This window comes from Misgurnus anguillicaudatus, chromosome 13, assembly GCF_027580225.2.
Source record: "Misgurnus anguillicaudatus chromosome 13, ASM2758022v2, whole genome shotgun sequence".
Classification (NCBI taxonomy): Eukaryota; Metazoa; Chordata; class Actinopteri; order Cypriniformes; family Cobitidae; genus Misgurnus; species Misgurnus anguillicaudatus.
The window spans coordinates 27,135,727-27,151,803 of record NC_073349.2 but is presented as its reverse complement, the minus strand read 5'-3'; the positions used below and the strand labels follow the sequence as shown (position 1 = coordinate 27,151,803).

At 37.8% G+C, this 16,077-nt stretch overlaps 2 protein-coding genes across 2 annotated transcripts; both read left to right on the top strand.

Annotated features, from left to right (window-relative positions):
• The first annotated feature begins 2,928 nt into the window (after window positions 1–2,928).
• Window positions 2,929–4,606, top strand: LOC129430906 (torsin-1A-like). Its single transcript, XM_055188526.2, has 5 exons — window positions 2,929–3,086; window positions 3,195–3,460; window positions 3,571–3,743; window positions 3,866–3,999; window positions 4,225–4,606. Exons 1-5 carry the CDS (start codon window positions 2,963–2,965, stop codon window positions 4,479–4,481), a joined length of 954 nt encoding a protein of 317 aa, XP_055044501.2. The 5' UTR covers window positions 2,929–2,962; the 3' UTR covers window positions 4,482–4,606.
• Window positions 4,607–5,556: 950 nt separating this feature from the next.
• On the top strand, window positions 5,557–7,808 carry LOC129430904 (torsin-1A-like). The gene is made up of 5 exons (XM_055188524.2): window positions 5,557–5,762; window positions 5,855–6,120; window positions 6,340–6,515; window positions 6,802–6,932; window positions 7,283–7,808. The coding sequence occupies exons 1-5, from the start codon at window positions 5,639–5,641 to the stop codon at window positions 7,543–7,545; spliced, it is 960 nt and encodes a 319-aa protein (XP_055044499.2). The 5' UTR covers window positions 5,557–5,638; the 3' UTR covers window positions 7,546–7,808.
• Window positions 7,809–16,077: the final 8,269 nt, after the last annotated feature.

Here is a 16,077-nt window from a genome sequence, read left to right as displayed (position 1 = left end):
CATGTTGCAGTACTTAGCAAAGTTCATCCCAAACCTTTCAGAAGTGACTGCACCTCTCAGAGAGCTGTTAGAAGGTGAAACAAACTGGCATTGGGAGAGTGAACAACAAGACAGCTTTAATCGTCTGAAAGTGCTTGTCAGTACAGCACCAGTGTTGAAATTTTATGATGTAAACCAACCAGTTACCCTGTCTGTGGATGCCAGCTCAGAAGGGCTAGGGGCTGTTATACTTCAGAACGGACAGCCAGTAGCATACGGATCGAGAGCACTAACAGACTGTGAGCGTAACTATGCACAAATTGAAAAAGAGCTATTAGCAATTGTGCATGGCTGTGAGAAGTTTCACCAATACCTTTATGGTCGATGCGTTCAGGTTGAGTCCGACCACAAGCCGTTGGAGATAATTTTCAAGAAGCCACTACATAAAGCTCCAGCCAGACTTCAAAAAATGCTGATGAGACTGCAAAGGTATAGTCTAATGGTGAGATATGTACCAGGAAAACTGATGCACATTGCTGATGCGCTGAGCAGAGCTTATCTTCCAGTGCAGTGCACTCCAGACAGCAAAGACGAGGATGAGATGGATGTGAGCTTTATAGTGCACCAGTTACCTCTATCAAAGCAAAAAAAAGGAACAGTTTCAGTCAGCAACCGCAAAGGATGATGAATTGAAATTAGTCAGAGAAGCGGTCCAGTCAGGTTGGCCAAACTCAAGAAGCCAAGTACCCGAACCCATTCAGCAGTACTGGACGTTTAGGGAGGAACTGAGTTACGCAGATGGACTGTTGTTCAAAAATGGAAAACTAATAGTTCCAAAAGCAATGCGAGACGACATGCTTGAAAGAATTCATGAAGCACACATGGGTATCGTTAAGTGTAAGGAAAGAGCCAGAGATGTCTTGTTTTGGCCAGGGATGGCAAAGCAAATTGAGGATGTTGTAAGTAAGTGTGACATCTGTAATAAGCACAGAAACAACAATCCTAGAGAACCGCTTGTGTCACATCCTGTCCCAGAAAGAGCATGGTCAAAGGTCGGAATGGATTTATTTCATTTTCGAGATGCTGATTACATTCTCTGTGTGGACTACTTTTCCAAGTACCCTGAAATCGCGAAGTTAAATGATATGACAAGTAAGCAAGTTATTGCTGTTCTCAAATCAATGTTCGCCAGACATGGAGTGCCAGATGAACTCTTTTCTGATAATGGAAGACAGTTTGTGAGTGCTGAAATGCGAGCATTTGCAGCCAGCTGGGAGTTCATTCATACTACTTCAAGTCCAGGATTTCCACAGTCAAACGGTCAAGCAGAGAGAGCAGTACAAACAATAAAAAATCTGCTGAAAAAAGCCCAAGAGAGTAACAGAGATCCGTACATTGCTCTTTTGGAGTATAGAAACACACCGTTGAATGGAATAGGTCTTTCTCCTGCACAGTTATTAATGGGAAGAAGATTGAAATCAAAGATACCAGTGTCAAATAAACTGTTGATGCCCAAAGTTTTCAGACGGGTGCGTGATCGACTGAGGAAAAGACAAGTCAGACAACAGCAGTACTTTGATCGTGGGACAAGGAAGCTGCCAGATCTGAAAAAAGGTGAATGTGTGAGAATTAGACAGGGTAACAAATGGCAACCTGCAGTAGTTCTTGACAAACTTGAACAGCCAAGATCTTACATTGTTCAAACGCCAGACAGTCACGTCTTCAGGCGGAATAGAAGACATTTACTGAAAACTAAGGAGACAGAGTTTTCTTCAACTCCAGCAGAAGCTGTGGAAGATTTACCTGTTGATTCTCCAGCTTTGGAGCAGAATTCAGAGCAGGAAAACATTGTGGACAGTAATGCAAGTGCATTACTTCATCTGTGAATGGCAAGAGTTCACCCGTGAGAAATAGTCAATCTCACTCAGTGGGTCATGAGAGACTGTCAAGGTTTGGTAGACCTATCAGAGTGCCTAGTAGATACCGGAAGTGATACATTAGTGTAAGAAGGTGTAACAAAGTTTCAGTTTAAAGTACAAGTTGTGTTACTCAAATATTTTTTTTCTCTTTCTCTCTAGTGGTGTTTAAAAAAAAAAAAAAAAAAAAAGGGAGATGTCATGTATGTGTACATGTTGTAATGTTATGAGTGTACGCTATGAGGCGCTATTGAGTTACCATCTTGTATATAGATCCAGACATGAGTAAACGTTGTTGAGTTCAACCACATGCGGTCTCTTGTCATCAATACATTACATACATAATTTTCCATTGTTTGTTAAACCTTTTTTGCTCCATTTTACCTGTAAAAGAAAATGTGCCTAATTCTGCACACGTGAATATAAGTATGTTAAGTATTTAAAAATATAAGTATAAAGTGTATTTTCCTTCATCATTAACAATAATATACGACTTATAAATGATTTTTTACAAAATGAATAGTAATTTTTAAACATCAGTTGAGGGCTGCAACTTTTATATGACAATATCCTGGCCAGACCACTGTTGTCAGTGATATAAGTATTTGAAATGAAAATGATTTCTTAATGTCTAGTGACATATCAGGGCCATTTTATGATTAATTGATATACATTTCTTATATACTGTTCCTTTAAGTGAGTATTATGGACAAAATAGTATGAAGTGTATTGAAATTGGTCTGCCAGATTGCCAGTGTGCCCCATAATTCACATAGTTTTTAATAATCATTCTAGGGGGATAACCATCAGATGGGGGGATCTATCCCACTGGTGATTTTTTTTTGCCTAAAGAGGTCTTTTTATGCCACTGTACTGTCATCAATTATCATTTATTCTCAAGGATATGGAAAATTAGTTTTTGTGAGGCTCCACCCAACTTTAATGTAGGTGCGGTTGTTGAACTTCATTCGTAGAAAGTATTTGCCTAAATGAAAATGTGTACCATCCCACTTTCTTATTACAAATGCAACTTTAAGAGCGCTGCATGCAGTGAAGCAACTTTTACAATGAAATCAGAAAAAATATTTCTGCTGTTTTTTCTGTTACCAATTATAACAGTTGAGACAGGAGTCTTTGACTTTATCAATGTGTTTCAGGACAAAGATGATTTACGACCTTTTGATTATTTGGGTAAGCAAAAGAAAATTAGCTTTAATTTGTCAAAATTTGTATTGAATATTTGAGAATTGGTGAAGTCAATGGTGATCAATTTTAACTAATCAATGTTAATATTGTCAGAGTTTGAGGATGATCTGAGGAAGTCCTTATATGGGCAGCACATTGCAGTGGAATTGATACTGGAAGCTGTATTTTGGTTTATGAAAACTCCAAATCCATCAAAACCACTGGTCCTGTCTTTACATGGATCAACAGGAGTGGGAAAAACTTATGTCACCAAGATCATTGCAAGAAATATTTATGAAATGGGGGAAATGAGCAAACATGTCCACACATTCATAGCCACATATCACTTCCCATACCGAGCCAGGACAGGGATGTATAAAGTAAGTCACAGTTTTATGTATTGACTGCAGAAAACTCATTATAGGACTGTGAATAAAACATCAAGTTTATGAAATACAGATCATTGAATTTGTTACTTTTGTACATGCAGTCTCAGCTTAAACAGTGGATTTATGGAAATGTATCAAGTTTTCCTCGCTCCATGTTTATATTTGAACAAACAGATATGCTCCCACATTTGATTGAAGCCATAAAACATTTCCTGGAATGCACAACCCATGTAGATGGAGTGTCATTCAGGAAAGCAATCTTCATTTTTATCAGGTGATACTGTTGGCTAATATATAGCATGCTCCTGTATATATTGTGTTTTTAAATGTACCTCATGACAAAAACAGAAACAGATGAAGTATTGAAAGTCCATGACAAACTGTGTTCATTTACAGCAATACAGGTCAGACGATGATCAATAACATAGCTCTGAATTTCTGGAGGGAAGGTAAAGGCAGAGAAGAACTTCACATGAACAGCAAGGGAATGGAGACTCAAATTTATCAAGATATCTTCAGCAATAAATACAGTATGCATTAAATCAAATTGCATTGGAATTTATTCAGAAATTACTTTTCTATAATAACCTTTAGAAACAATCACGGTTTTCAGCATACGGAAACAATTAACAATTTTTTTATAAAAATCCATGCATGGAATAAAACATTTCATTAATCGATTCCCAACTTTTTAGCTCAAACATCCTCTTATTGCTCAACTCACTTAAAACACATAAACACTGTTTGTTTTAAAGGTGGATTTTGGCATTCACGTCTAATAGATGAACACCTGGTGGATGATTTCATTCCTTTCCTTCCTCTGGAACTGAAGCATGTACGTCAATGTGTTCTGGCTGAAATGGCCAATATGAACATCAATAAAGACCAGTACCCTGATCTTGCAGACACAGTGGCCAGACAGATGCCCTTCTTCCCTCCTGAGGAAAAAATCTTCTCTGTTAAAGGCTGCAAGACAATCAAAAAGCTGTTAATAATGTATCTTGATCAATAGATGAAAGACTTTTACAGCCCTTTGTTGATTAATAGAAAGTGGAAGTGATACTTTCATGTGCCAGCTCCAGAAGACATTCTCGTTTTTTTATTCCATTTTTTACAGAGTGACTGTAATTGTGTTTTATAAAAAAGTATATTTTTTTCAAATATGTGTTCTGCGTGTTGAGTGATCCTGTGCATCACGTGTTTTTTGTCAAAAAATAAGTGCCTGCTGCAGACGTGTCTAAAGGGTTTATGATAAAAGAGTTTGCCAGATACTCGCATAATCTTAAGTGTAATCAGAGTTTACTGTTAAGGGAGTGTCTTGCGTGTATTTTGTGAATGTGAGCGTCTCTTTTATCATCAACGGTTTTGAAGCTTGAGCAGCAGGCACTTATTTTGACAAAACACGTGATGCACATGGTTCACATGACACAACAAACACATATTTTGAAAATGCAAGCAACACACATGACACTCCGAACACTTACTTTGAATTAGCCCCCCTCGGATGAGCAGTCATGAGCCGCCATATCTCTTAACCCCTGGTTAAGTGTCAGCAGTGTGAAACATGAAACAGATAACCCATGATTATGTTAACCTGGGGTTTAGAAGAACACAAAGTTTATTTTTTCGAGTGTAAAAAACCCTTTAGAAGCAGGGTTACCAATGCTTTTGCGGGGTTAACCCCGCATTGCGGTGCCAAGCGCATGCAGCGTGAAACGAAGCAGGGTTAGAATGACTCGATGCTTAGCAACGGACAGCCAATCAGAAATTGAAGTGCACATACCTTATATCACGATCTGTGTAATGAAAACACCTGAATCGAGGTAAAAATGACATCCTGCTTCAGAGCAGGGTTTCATAATTTCAGGGATAATATATTACATTCTGAATTGAAATTTGAAAGCCATATGTGATTGATAGTTTGGTTTTTATCCCTTTTTTTAATAGCTCATTGCTTATAAGAAGTATTTGCTTAGATATGGTATGTGGATTGCTTGTCCTTAAAGAGGAAATACTGTACAAAAGCATTTAAAGACACACCTCTGTTCCATTCAAAGAATTTACCACCTCATATGGCTATACCTGTTGCCAAACTTCATTCTTGAAAATCCTTACAAATGAAAACCATCGTCTTTTTTGAGGAAAGCAGCACAGAGAAGAGCCTTTTCAATGAAATCCAAAGATATATTTGTGCTGTTTTTTCTGTTACCTATTGTAACAGTTGAGTCAGGATTCTTAGATTTTATCAATGTGTTTCGGGACAAAGACGATTTACGACCTTTTGATGCTAAAGGTAAGAAGAACTAAGTTAGCTTTAATGTGCAAAATATTTCAATGGTTGATAATTTTTATCGGTATGCCACTAACTAATTTTAAAATTGTCAGAGTTTGGAAAAGATCTAAGGAATTCCTTATATGGGCAAGACATTGCACTGAAAATGATACAGAAATCTGTGTCCTGGTTTATGAAAGATTCAAATCCATCAAAACCCCTCGTCCTTTCTCTACATGGACCAACAGGAGTAGGAAAAACGTACGTCACCAAGATCATTGCAAGGAATATTTATGAAATGGGGGAGAAAAGCCAACATGTCCACACATTCATAGCCACATATCACTTCCCAGTCATAGCCCAGGTAGAGCTATATGAAGTAAGTCAGACTCTTTATATTTGCTAATGACTTTAAAATTATTGTTGTTAATATTTTATTTGTGTTCTTAGTATTAATGGCACGTAGTAGGCCTACTGTTATGCTTAAAATGAATAGTCATTACTGTAAGATCAGTGTTACCTGTCTGTTGGAAGGCCGATTTCAAGGAGCATGACTGAGCACCGTGAAAAAGAGGATTTGTTACTTCTGTACATGCAGGCTCAACTTAAACAGTGGATTCATGGAAATGTATCAAGTTTTCCTCGCTCAATGTTTATATTTGATGAAGTGGAGAAGATGAACTCACGTCTGATTGACACCATAAAACATTTTCTGGACTACGTGCCCAAACTAGATGGAGTGTCATTCCACAATGCAATCTTCATTTTTATCAGGTGATGCCTCAGTCAAGAGATTTGATCTTAATAATGTGCCTTTATTCAGAACAGAATACCAGTGTACAACTTACTGCAATTTACTGTGCTGTATATATTGCATACGTTCTACTATTTTTACTATAACTGATATAAAATCAGTAAACATCAGTTACATAATAAAAGCTATTGCAGCATATTGTATTGCAAGTAAATGTTATGTTATTTTGCATGTAAAATCAGTCTTTCTGTTCTAACTGTTAAGTAAAGCAATGACTCAGTCCATGATAAACTGTGTTATTTGTAGTCAAACAGGTGGAAATGTGATCAACAAACTGGCTCTGGATTACTCGAGAAAGGGTGAAGAGACAGAAGAACTACATATCAACACAAATGGAATGGAGAGTGAAATTCAGGACATCTTCAAAGATAAGAGCAGTATGTATTAAAACATATATTGCGTTGGAAACTGAAAAATCCTGCACACCTTTTTGCAAACGTATCACAAATCTTTATTCACAAATTTCTGTCCCAAGACCCTCATCAGGAATACAACGTTTTTTAAGTATATTGACTTTAATTGCCTTAAAAACTTGCTGATGGTTGGAGTTAATTCAGAAATTGTTATATGAACCCCTTCAGGGTTTCATTTCAGTTTATGTAAAGTATACTTGTAAAGAAGAACATACTGAATTTATTAGTCCATTTACTAATAGCACTAACAGCTAAACAGTATTATGTAATCTTTTTACTCAGTTCACACAAGAACATATCAATTTGTTCTGCAGGTGGATTTTGGCACTCCTGTCTAATAGAAAATTACCTGGTGGATCACTTTATTCCTTTCCTGCCTCTGAAACTCAAGGATGTACGCAAATGTGTTCTGGATGAAATGATCAATTTGAATATCCCGGTTAATCGTAATTTGGCAGAAAGAGTGGCTGGAAACATGAAGTATTTTCCACCAGAGGAGAAAATCTTCTCTGTTACAGGCTGCAAGTTAGTCAAACAGAAGTTGGTACTGTATACTCACGATACTGATACATTGTAGTTTACTAAACACACTCTAAAAAATGCTGGGTTATTTCCAACCCAGTGTTGGGTCAAAAACGAACGAACCCAGCCACTGGGTTAAATTAACCAAAAAAAAAATTGTATTTGAGACAATTAAAATAACACAGCATAAAGTAAATTACACATTTAAAATGCAGTTAAAAAAAAAACATGCATATTTTGGAATGCACTTTATTTTATTTATTTAACATGTGACAGAAGAAGGCAACTGTATCATAACCCAATGAATAATAAAAATATATGTGTTAATTAATTGTATTCTTTTAATCTCTATTTATGTGCATATGTATTTATGTATTCTTGTTCTCATTTAATAATTAAATATTTATTTTGTTTTTCATTTTCCTACAAATTTATTTCTTTTTTATTTTTAAGTATGTCACAATCTTTTATTCATTACTTTGTATATTATGTACATGATAGCCTATCTATCTACAGTAGGTGCTAAAAGTGATGGAAGGTATTTGGAAACCATATAAATATGATACTCAATACATGGTTCAAAAAGTATGGTACGAAATGGAGAAAACACCGTATCTATTTTACTAAATTATTTGGCAAAAGGGCAAAATACAGCCTATTCTTATATTCATTAAAAACTAAGCAGGTAAACAGGTAACAATGCATAAATGACTACAATTTTATCTGTTATAAAAAATGGTATCCACTCTTAAACTAATATTTTGTAGCCTTTCTTTCTCCTGAGCCTTGTCTTAGAATAGTTTGCCCATATGTTTTAATTGTTTGCCAAGCCTCCTTGAAATCTTCTTAAAGGAAAACACCACCAACAATGTTCTTACCTCAACTTAAAACAAATTAATACATACCTATCTTTTTTCATTGCGTGTACTTAATCTTTGTACAGCATGTTGTGAATGTGTTAGCATTAGTTTAGCCCCATTTATTCCGTAGGATCCAAACTGGGATGAATTTAGAAGCCACCAAACACTTTCATGTTTTCCCTATTTAAAGACTGTTACATGAGTAGTTACACAAGTAGCCTAAGTATGGTGGCACAAAATAAAATGTGGGGATTTTTTGAAGCACTCAGTTTGCAGCTTCTACTTCTCCAAAATCCTCCGCTGATGTACCACTATGCCATCTAAACTGGGATTTTAGTCCGGTACTAGCCTGATTTCAGTCATTGCAGTAACAAGGATACATCGTAATTTACTAGTCATGTCAATAACTTTTGTAGCAACACAGAATAAATCCAAACACAATTTATTAGCCAGGTGGGAAGTCATAATTCAAAGTCAATTTACAATCCAATTAAAACACGAAGAAACAAATATAATCAAATGAGAATATTGAATACAAAAAATGATATGCCATTATTATTTATTATTATTATAGTTTCACATTAACATGCACATTGCGTGCTTTTCCTTGCATGGGGGTTTGTGGGCTTCACTTTACGCGAGAGAGCTTGTAGAGAGAGGATTCCTTCTTGGACGCACATTGACTTAATGCGCGCGTCTTGGACTCCTAGCATCTGAAATAAAACCATTGCGTCATAAGCAGCTGCGCTTCTCTCTGTCTCACGTGCACGCGCTCTCGCATCTGTCCAAAGTCTAAACATAAACTAAAGTAGTAATCCTTACGTATTTGTTCAGTTTTATGCATTTCATGCGAGCTGAGGCAAACTATCCCTTTTCTTTAAAATATAACCCGCTGCATCTTGGTGGCTCTCTCGCGCACGTACAGAGAGCTGCGCTCTGTCCGAAGACAGATATCCAGGTAGTAATCCTGTTTATGATATGCATTTCAAGAAGCTGTAGCAATACATCCCTCGTGTTTAAAATATAAATTGCGTTCCACTGGACTGATGTTGTTAAAGGCACTTCTGAGAGGTTTATTTCCCCCCGCTTGGCAAGCCGACCGGACGTGACATGGGGGCGAAGTTCGAGGTTGTGACTTAATTTCGATCGATTTCGATTTAAAATTGAGAGACCCTTTATTGGGAACACCATACTAATATTGTGTTTGACCCCCTTTCGCCTTCACAACTGACTTAATTCTACATAGCATTGATTCAACAAGATGCTGTAAGCATTCTTTAGAAATATTGGCCCATATTAATAGGATAGCATCTTGCAGTTGTTGGAGATTTGTGGGATGCACATCCAGGGCACAAAGCTCCAGTTCCACCACATCCCAAAGATGCTCTATTGGGTTGAGATCTGGTGACTGTGGGGACCATTTTAGTACAGTGAACTCATTGTCATGTTCAAGAAACCAATTTGAAATGATTTGAGCTTTCTGACATGGTGCATTATCCTGCTGGAAGTATAGCCATCAGAGGATGGGTACATGGTGGTCATAAAGAGATGGACATGGTCAGAAACAATGCTCAGGTAAGCCGTGGCATTTAAAGGGACACTTCACCTATTTGCATTAAGCTTTGTATAGTTAGAACCCCAGTCATGTTTTTGAATGGTCGTGCATCATTTCCTCAGTTGCCGCTGAGACAGGAGAAATACAGATTTCCGTATTGCACTTCCGTCTTTCAATGATGTAAAAAGCATCATTTTGCATCATTGAAAGAAAGAAATCCTTTATCTTTTTTAAGGGGGTGAGACTACAAACACCCCTTTTCTCGGTCAAATAGGCACCAAATTCTAAATGTATGCTACATTTCGACTACAAATATGACACACTTTCAATAAAGATTAATGTTTCTACGAGTGAAATGCTCCTTTAAACGATGCCTAATTGGCACTAAGGGCGCACTCACATTATCCAAACCAAACCAAACCATGCCCCAGCGCGAATGTCACCCCTCCCTACTCCCCCATGTGCACGCACTCACACTGTACTTTTATCGATCCGAGTCCGGGTGCGCTTTCGTCAATAAGATGCGATTGTTTTGAAAAAAACAGGAAGTAAAGCTCTCACTGAACACTGGAACCCACCGTAATGATAGGTCTGTGTTTTTTTATTTGGAGTCGTTTGGTGCGCGATTACAGACAGCCCTCTCACATGTCATCATATTGCTTAGTTGATCTGTCACGTGCGCAGCGCGGACATTCACGTAACCCCGCTGCGCGCATCAAAAGGTTTTTACGGAGGCAGATGAAGGTGAGTGGTCGCGCAACTGACGTCTTCACCTTTTGAATCGCGCTCAGGCGCGATTGCGCTCATACCACAGCCTTCCGCGCCTGAGCCCAAGTGAACCGCGCTCCGGCCCACCTCTGCAACCCGGCCGCGGCGCGATTAACCAATACGCGCCCGGGCGCGGAACAGAGCACTCACACTAGTCAAACGAACGAGGCTTTGGGGGTCAAACGCGCCCGAGCGCGGTTTGGTTTGGATAGTGTGAGTGCGCCCTAAGGGGCCTAAAGTGTGCCAAGAAAACATCCCCCACACCATTACAACACCACCACCAGCCAGCACAGTGGTAACAAGGCATGATGGATCCATGTTCTCATTCTGTTTACGCTAAATTCTGACTCTATCATCTGAATGTCTCAACAGAAATCGAGATTCATCAGACCAGGCAACATCCAGTCTTTAACTGTCCAATTTTGGTGAGCTCATGCAAATTGTAGCCTCCTTTTCCTATTTGTAGTGGTGATGAGTGGTACCCGGTGGGGTCTTCTGCTGTTATAGCCCATCCGCCTCAAGGTTGTGCGTGTTGTGGCTTCACAAATGCTTTGCTGCATACCTCGGTTGTAACGAGTGGTTATTTCAGTCAAAGTTACTCTTCTATCAGCTTGAATCAGTCGGCCCATTCCACACACTGCCGCATACTGTATGTTTTTCACCTTTCACACCATTCTTTGTAAACCCTAGAAATGGTTGTGCGTGAAAATCCCAGTAACTGAGCAGATTGTGAAATACTCAGACCGGCCCGTCTGGCACCAACAACCATGCCAAGCTCAAAATTGCTTAAATCACCTTTCTTTCCCATTCTGACATTCAGTTTGGAGTTCAGGGGGTTATCTTGACCAGGACCACACCCCGAAATGCATTGAAGAAACTGCCATGTGATTGGTTGATTAGATAATTGCATTAATGAGAATAATCCTTTAGGTGAGTGTGTGTGTGTATGTGTGTATATATGTGACCAGACTTCCACTTTAGCGATGTTTAAAATCTATTATAAATTCACCTTTAGTCAAGAGATCTCACCTCAGCCACTGGATACACCATAATGCAGTTACCATGTCATGATAGACAAACATCAGTGTCTGTTATTGATTTTAATAAAAACATGCAAAATATTTGTACAGTAAAATTTCCAAATAATAATATTAAGTAATTTAATTTTAGACTAAATGCCATTTTATGTTATGCTCTTCTTCATAACAACATTTTTTTTAAAGGGCCCATTTCACAAGACATTTGTAAGATGTAAAATAATTGGGGACCCCAGAGTACATATGTAAAGTTTTAGCACAAAATACCATATAGATATTTTAATATAACATGTTTAAATTCCCACTTTGTAGGTGCAAGCAAAAATGTGCCGTTTTAAAATGCAAATGATGAAATGCAAACACTGATCACAATGATGGTGGTTTGTTGAAATTGAAACTCAATTGTGCTGTCGATTATATTTCTCTCTCTCGCTGCACTAAAAGGCAGTGCCATTGTTGAATAGTGCAGATTAAGGGGTGGTATTATTATAATAAGAGAAGAGCCAAATTTCAATTACCTTAACAGAGAATGGTTTACCAAAACTAAGTTACTGGGTTGTTCTTTACGCATTTTCTAGGTTGATTAAAAGCACCGGGGACCCAATTACAGCACTTAAACATGGAACAAAACAGATTTTCATGCTATGGCCCCTTTAAGCATGGTTGCGGTTATCACAGAGCAATTAGGTGAGGGTCTCAGGTGAACCTTTGCACACAGCGCCATCTCCTGGTTACTCTGTACATTTGTTTTTTAAATAAAATTCTTAGTTTGAAAGCATAAATACGGTTGGTTGTCCCACAGTCCAAATATGAAGAACAGTCAGTGAAACACAAGAGAAGTTTAATCACAAAACAAACACATGATTAACAAACATAATGCTAAGGGCCCCAAAATGCTGTTTCAGATCTAAGATGTATGTGTAGCCTATCTATAACTGTCAGATACGGGTCTTTCCTTTGCCTCATTTTTATTTAAGAGATATGTTTTGTGCAATGATTGTGCAGCTTATGGTAGAATCACTGATCTATATAAATGACTGGATTGAATTGTCAATTATATTCAACTGATCATGCTATGATAATCTCCTGATATACCTCCAGGAACAGATGGCATGCCGGTCAAATAAAGTGTCAGAGTAGGCATGGGCCGGTATAAGATTCTGGGGGTGTAATAACCATTAGCAAAAAATCGCACGGTTTCACAGTGTTGCGGTATTGCCATTGCAACACTAAAATGTGTTATTTTCAAATTCCAGGTAAAAATACAGTCTTTAAATTATAATATGCTTTCAAAAAATATATCATATTTTTGTAATGTATATTAATGTAAACATCAAATCAATCACATGACTTACTGATTTAATGATTTTTTTTATAAACACAGCTCATATCTTGGAGACACGAGTATCACAGAACATTTTAGTGGTTTTGAAACCTTGACTGTTTAAAACCTCGGTAAACATTGAAACTGGCTCATATTCAAGTTACATCTGACTTGCTTTCAGGTGGCCTCGTCAGATTTTGCAGTTGGGCGCAGTTGTGCTGAGGTCACACTAGACTTTTCATTTCATTGACTTTCATTCATATACATGAGAATGCGTCAGACCGGAAATGAAAGCTCATGCAACGATGGCTGCATCCGAAAGTTTAGGCATCTGGCTTGTTGTTATGCTGCCTCATGAGGCAATGACTATGGTAGATGAAGGCAGCTCTGAGAAATGCATTTGGACAGCCTTCATAGGCAGCATAACGGAATTCTGTTTAAAATATAAAAAGAGAGCGCCTTTGTGATAACTAATCCCATATTTGAAAACTACAATACTATTTTCTCACAAAAAATGCAAAAGGTGAAATAATACAACTTTATTTACACTACATTTGGGCTCCAGCCGCTTGCTTGGGCTGTTTGAAACCCTGACTCACACTAGCCTGGCAGTGAAAAGTCCTAATTACTGGTGTAATAGAGCAGTTAAACCTGGAGTGTTACTTGTTATGTTATTAAATGTTGTATAGTTACACCAAGGTTTCCTATGAAAGGTAATTTCCTTTTTTCTCTGCCCTCTCAGTCGGACTTTAATCTAATCCAATTAATTTGTGATATAAAAGCAAACACAGTGCAAACTTCAGATCTTTCCAATCAGTAAAATAAGATAGTTCTACTATAACACACTGACAAAATCTGCTACCATAAGCCTACAATTTGAATTGATATTCCAACCTTTGACTGGCATTTTATTAGCCAATAAAGATATCAAATTGTAAATGGACCAAAAAACAATGATACTCAGACCGAGAAAGGTGCCCACTCCAAGGTTTTCCAAGGTTTTGGAAAGCACAAACTCAGAGTAATTGGCAGCCAGACATGTTTTACACAGCTTAATTTTTACCTTATGAAAGCACTGCTGGAATGGGACGCGACACCATGATGGGCCATCTCCGATAAAGAAAAATTGGCTTTTTTTCTATTACTCTGTTTGCCAAATGTGACCCAAATGGCTATATTATGATAAACAACTGATCATATCCCAGCTCTGCCTATCTACAGTGGTTGGGCCTGGCTACAAATAAGTAGCCTGGTCCAAGTCGTACATTCATTTCATTTGTACAGAGAGTCTGGCCACGCTCCATTGCAAAGCGTTCTCCCGTTAAGGAGTGTCATATGTTGAAGTTTAAAATTGGATCTGCCCAGAGTCACTCCGGATCTGCCATACGGACTATCGGCACATCCGGGTACTTGACTGTTAATTTCGTCACCGCCCCTTTTTGGGGAAAAACAAGTAGGCTTCTCATTGACTTCCATACAAAATAGCGGAACAAAGCAACGTTCGTACACAGCCGTCAGGCGTAATAACTTTAAAAAATCACACAAATTAAACATGTCGAGTAATTATCTGTCCACCCTGCCTGCCATAGAGCGTTAAAGATTCATTAACACATTTAATTTGGTCAATATAAAAACATGTCCCTTTCATTCTCACAGCGTCAAATTTGTGTAACAGCGCTATCCAGTGATTGCTGGAAATATCACTAAGCCAGTTAGTTGTATAGCTGGACGAAAAAGTGCACTCAGTACTCTAAATCAGTGCTTCTCAAACTGGGGGCCGGGGCCAAATTTTTTATACATTTTCTTTGGGGGGCCGTGAAGGAATGCACCGTACACAAGGGGGGCCGCACACTGAAAACGTTTGAGAACCACTGCTCTAATTATAAAGACATAATATATAAATATGAAGTAACTTTCAAATATGAAGTAAAATCATTCACTAGCTTCCCTGTTGACTCTATGAGGTACGAGTAAATGTCCGGGTAAGACAATTTGTTACGCAATTTGATGCTGTGAGAATGAAAGGGACATGCCTCTACATCGACCAAATCAAACATGTCAATGCATCTCCGGCGCTCCACGGCAAGCAGGGTGGACAGACAACCACTCAACATGCCCAATCTGAGCGATTGCCTAAGTTATTTATGCCTGCCGGATGTGTATGAACGTTGCTTTGTTCCGCTATTTTGTATGTAAGGGTGTATTCATACCAGGAAAGTCCGCTAGTTCACTTGCTTTGGTCCGGACCAAATGTTTTTTATTTTTTTATTTTTTGGTGCGGTTCGCATTCACACTGCCCTTTTTGCAAGTGAACCAAAATTTGTAAACATAACCACATGTGCATTAAGGTCATTCATTCATTGGACAGAAATTATCAGGTGGGGGAAAGCAGGAAGAGCAAAATAATGGAGATAATTCATAATGCAATATTTGTTCTGTTACTGATTTGGTATTATCAGCAGGTAAACCAAAATGCCGACACTATATTGAGAAGCACACAATTTAATGTCATCTAAACGATATTATATTATTATATATTATATATATTTTGCAAAGACATCATAGACAGCATGTTCTGACAGTTGCGCTGTGCAGAAGATGTATCAGGTAAAAAGTTATCAGGCTTTTGAGCCGCACGGATAGAGAGATGCGCAGTATACGGCTTTCATTAGGCTATTTATACAAATCTAGCTATTCAGATTATTCAAACAGTCCCTCCATTATTTCGCGATTTATTTTTGTGATTTTTGCGATCAAAATGAAGGTAATTTTGTAGCAGTAATTTCCAGAAATTTGCGCAAAAATCTATATTTTTTCTCTCTAATAAGGATACCAATGCTTGTATAATATTAAATTAGAAGTTCTCAAGTAATTAAATAATTAAGTAAACAGTCAGTGATATAATAAGAACAGAGAAACAAAATGAAAATATGAAAAATAAATAAAACCTCAGATACACCGTTTGTTTTTTGATTAACCTAGACAGCTGTCATACAGTGGTTTGCCAAGATGATTTAAGGAAAATGATATTAAAATAATTAAC

Excerpts from the sequence above, each read along its gene's own strand:
- LOC129430904 (XM_055188524.2), top strand. The coding sequence starts at position 5,639 with ATGAAATCCAAAGATATATTTGTGCTGTTTTTTCTGTTACCTATTGTA. Across the intron at positions 6,516-6,801 it reads GCAATCTTCATTTTTATCAG|TCAAACAGGTGGAAATGTGA; the intron begins GTGATGCCTCAG and ends TGTTATTTGTAG. Across the intron at positions 6,933-7,282 it reads CATCTTCAAAGATAAGAGCA|GTGGATTTTGGCACTCCTGT; the intron begins GTATGTATTAAA and ends TTTGTTCTGCAG.
- LOC129430906 (XM_055188526.2), top strand. The coding sequence starts at position 2,963 with ATGAAATCAGAAAAAATATTTCTGCTGTTTTTTCTGTTACCAATTATA. Across the intron at positions 3,461-3,570 it reads CCAGGACAGGGATGTATAAA|TCTCAGCTTAAACAGTGGAT; the intron begins GTAAGTCACAGT and ends TTGTACATGCAG. Across the intron at positions 3,744-3,865 it reads GCAATCTTCATTTTTATCAG|CAATACAGGTCAGACGATGA; the intron begins GTGATACTGTTG and ends GTTCATTTACAG.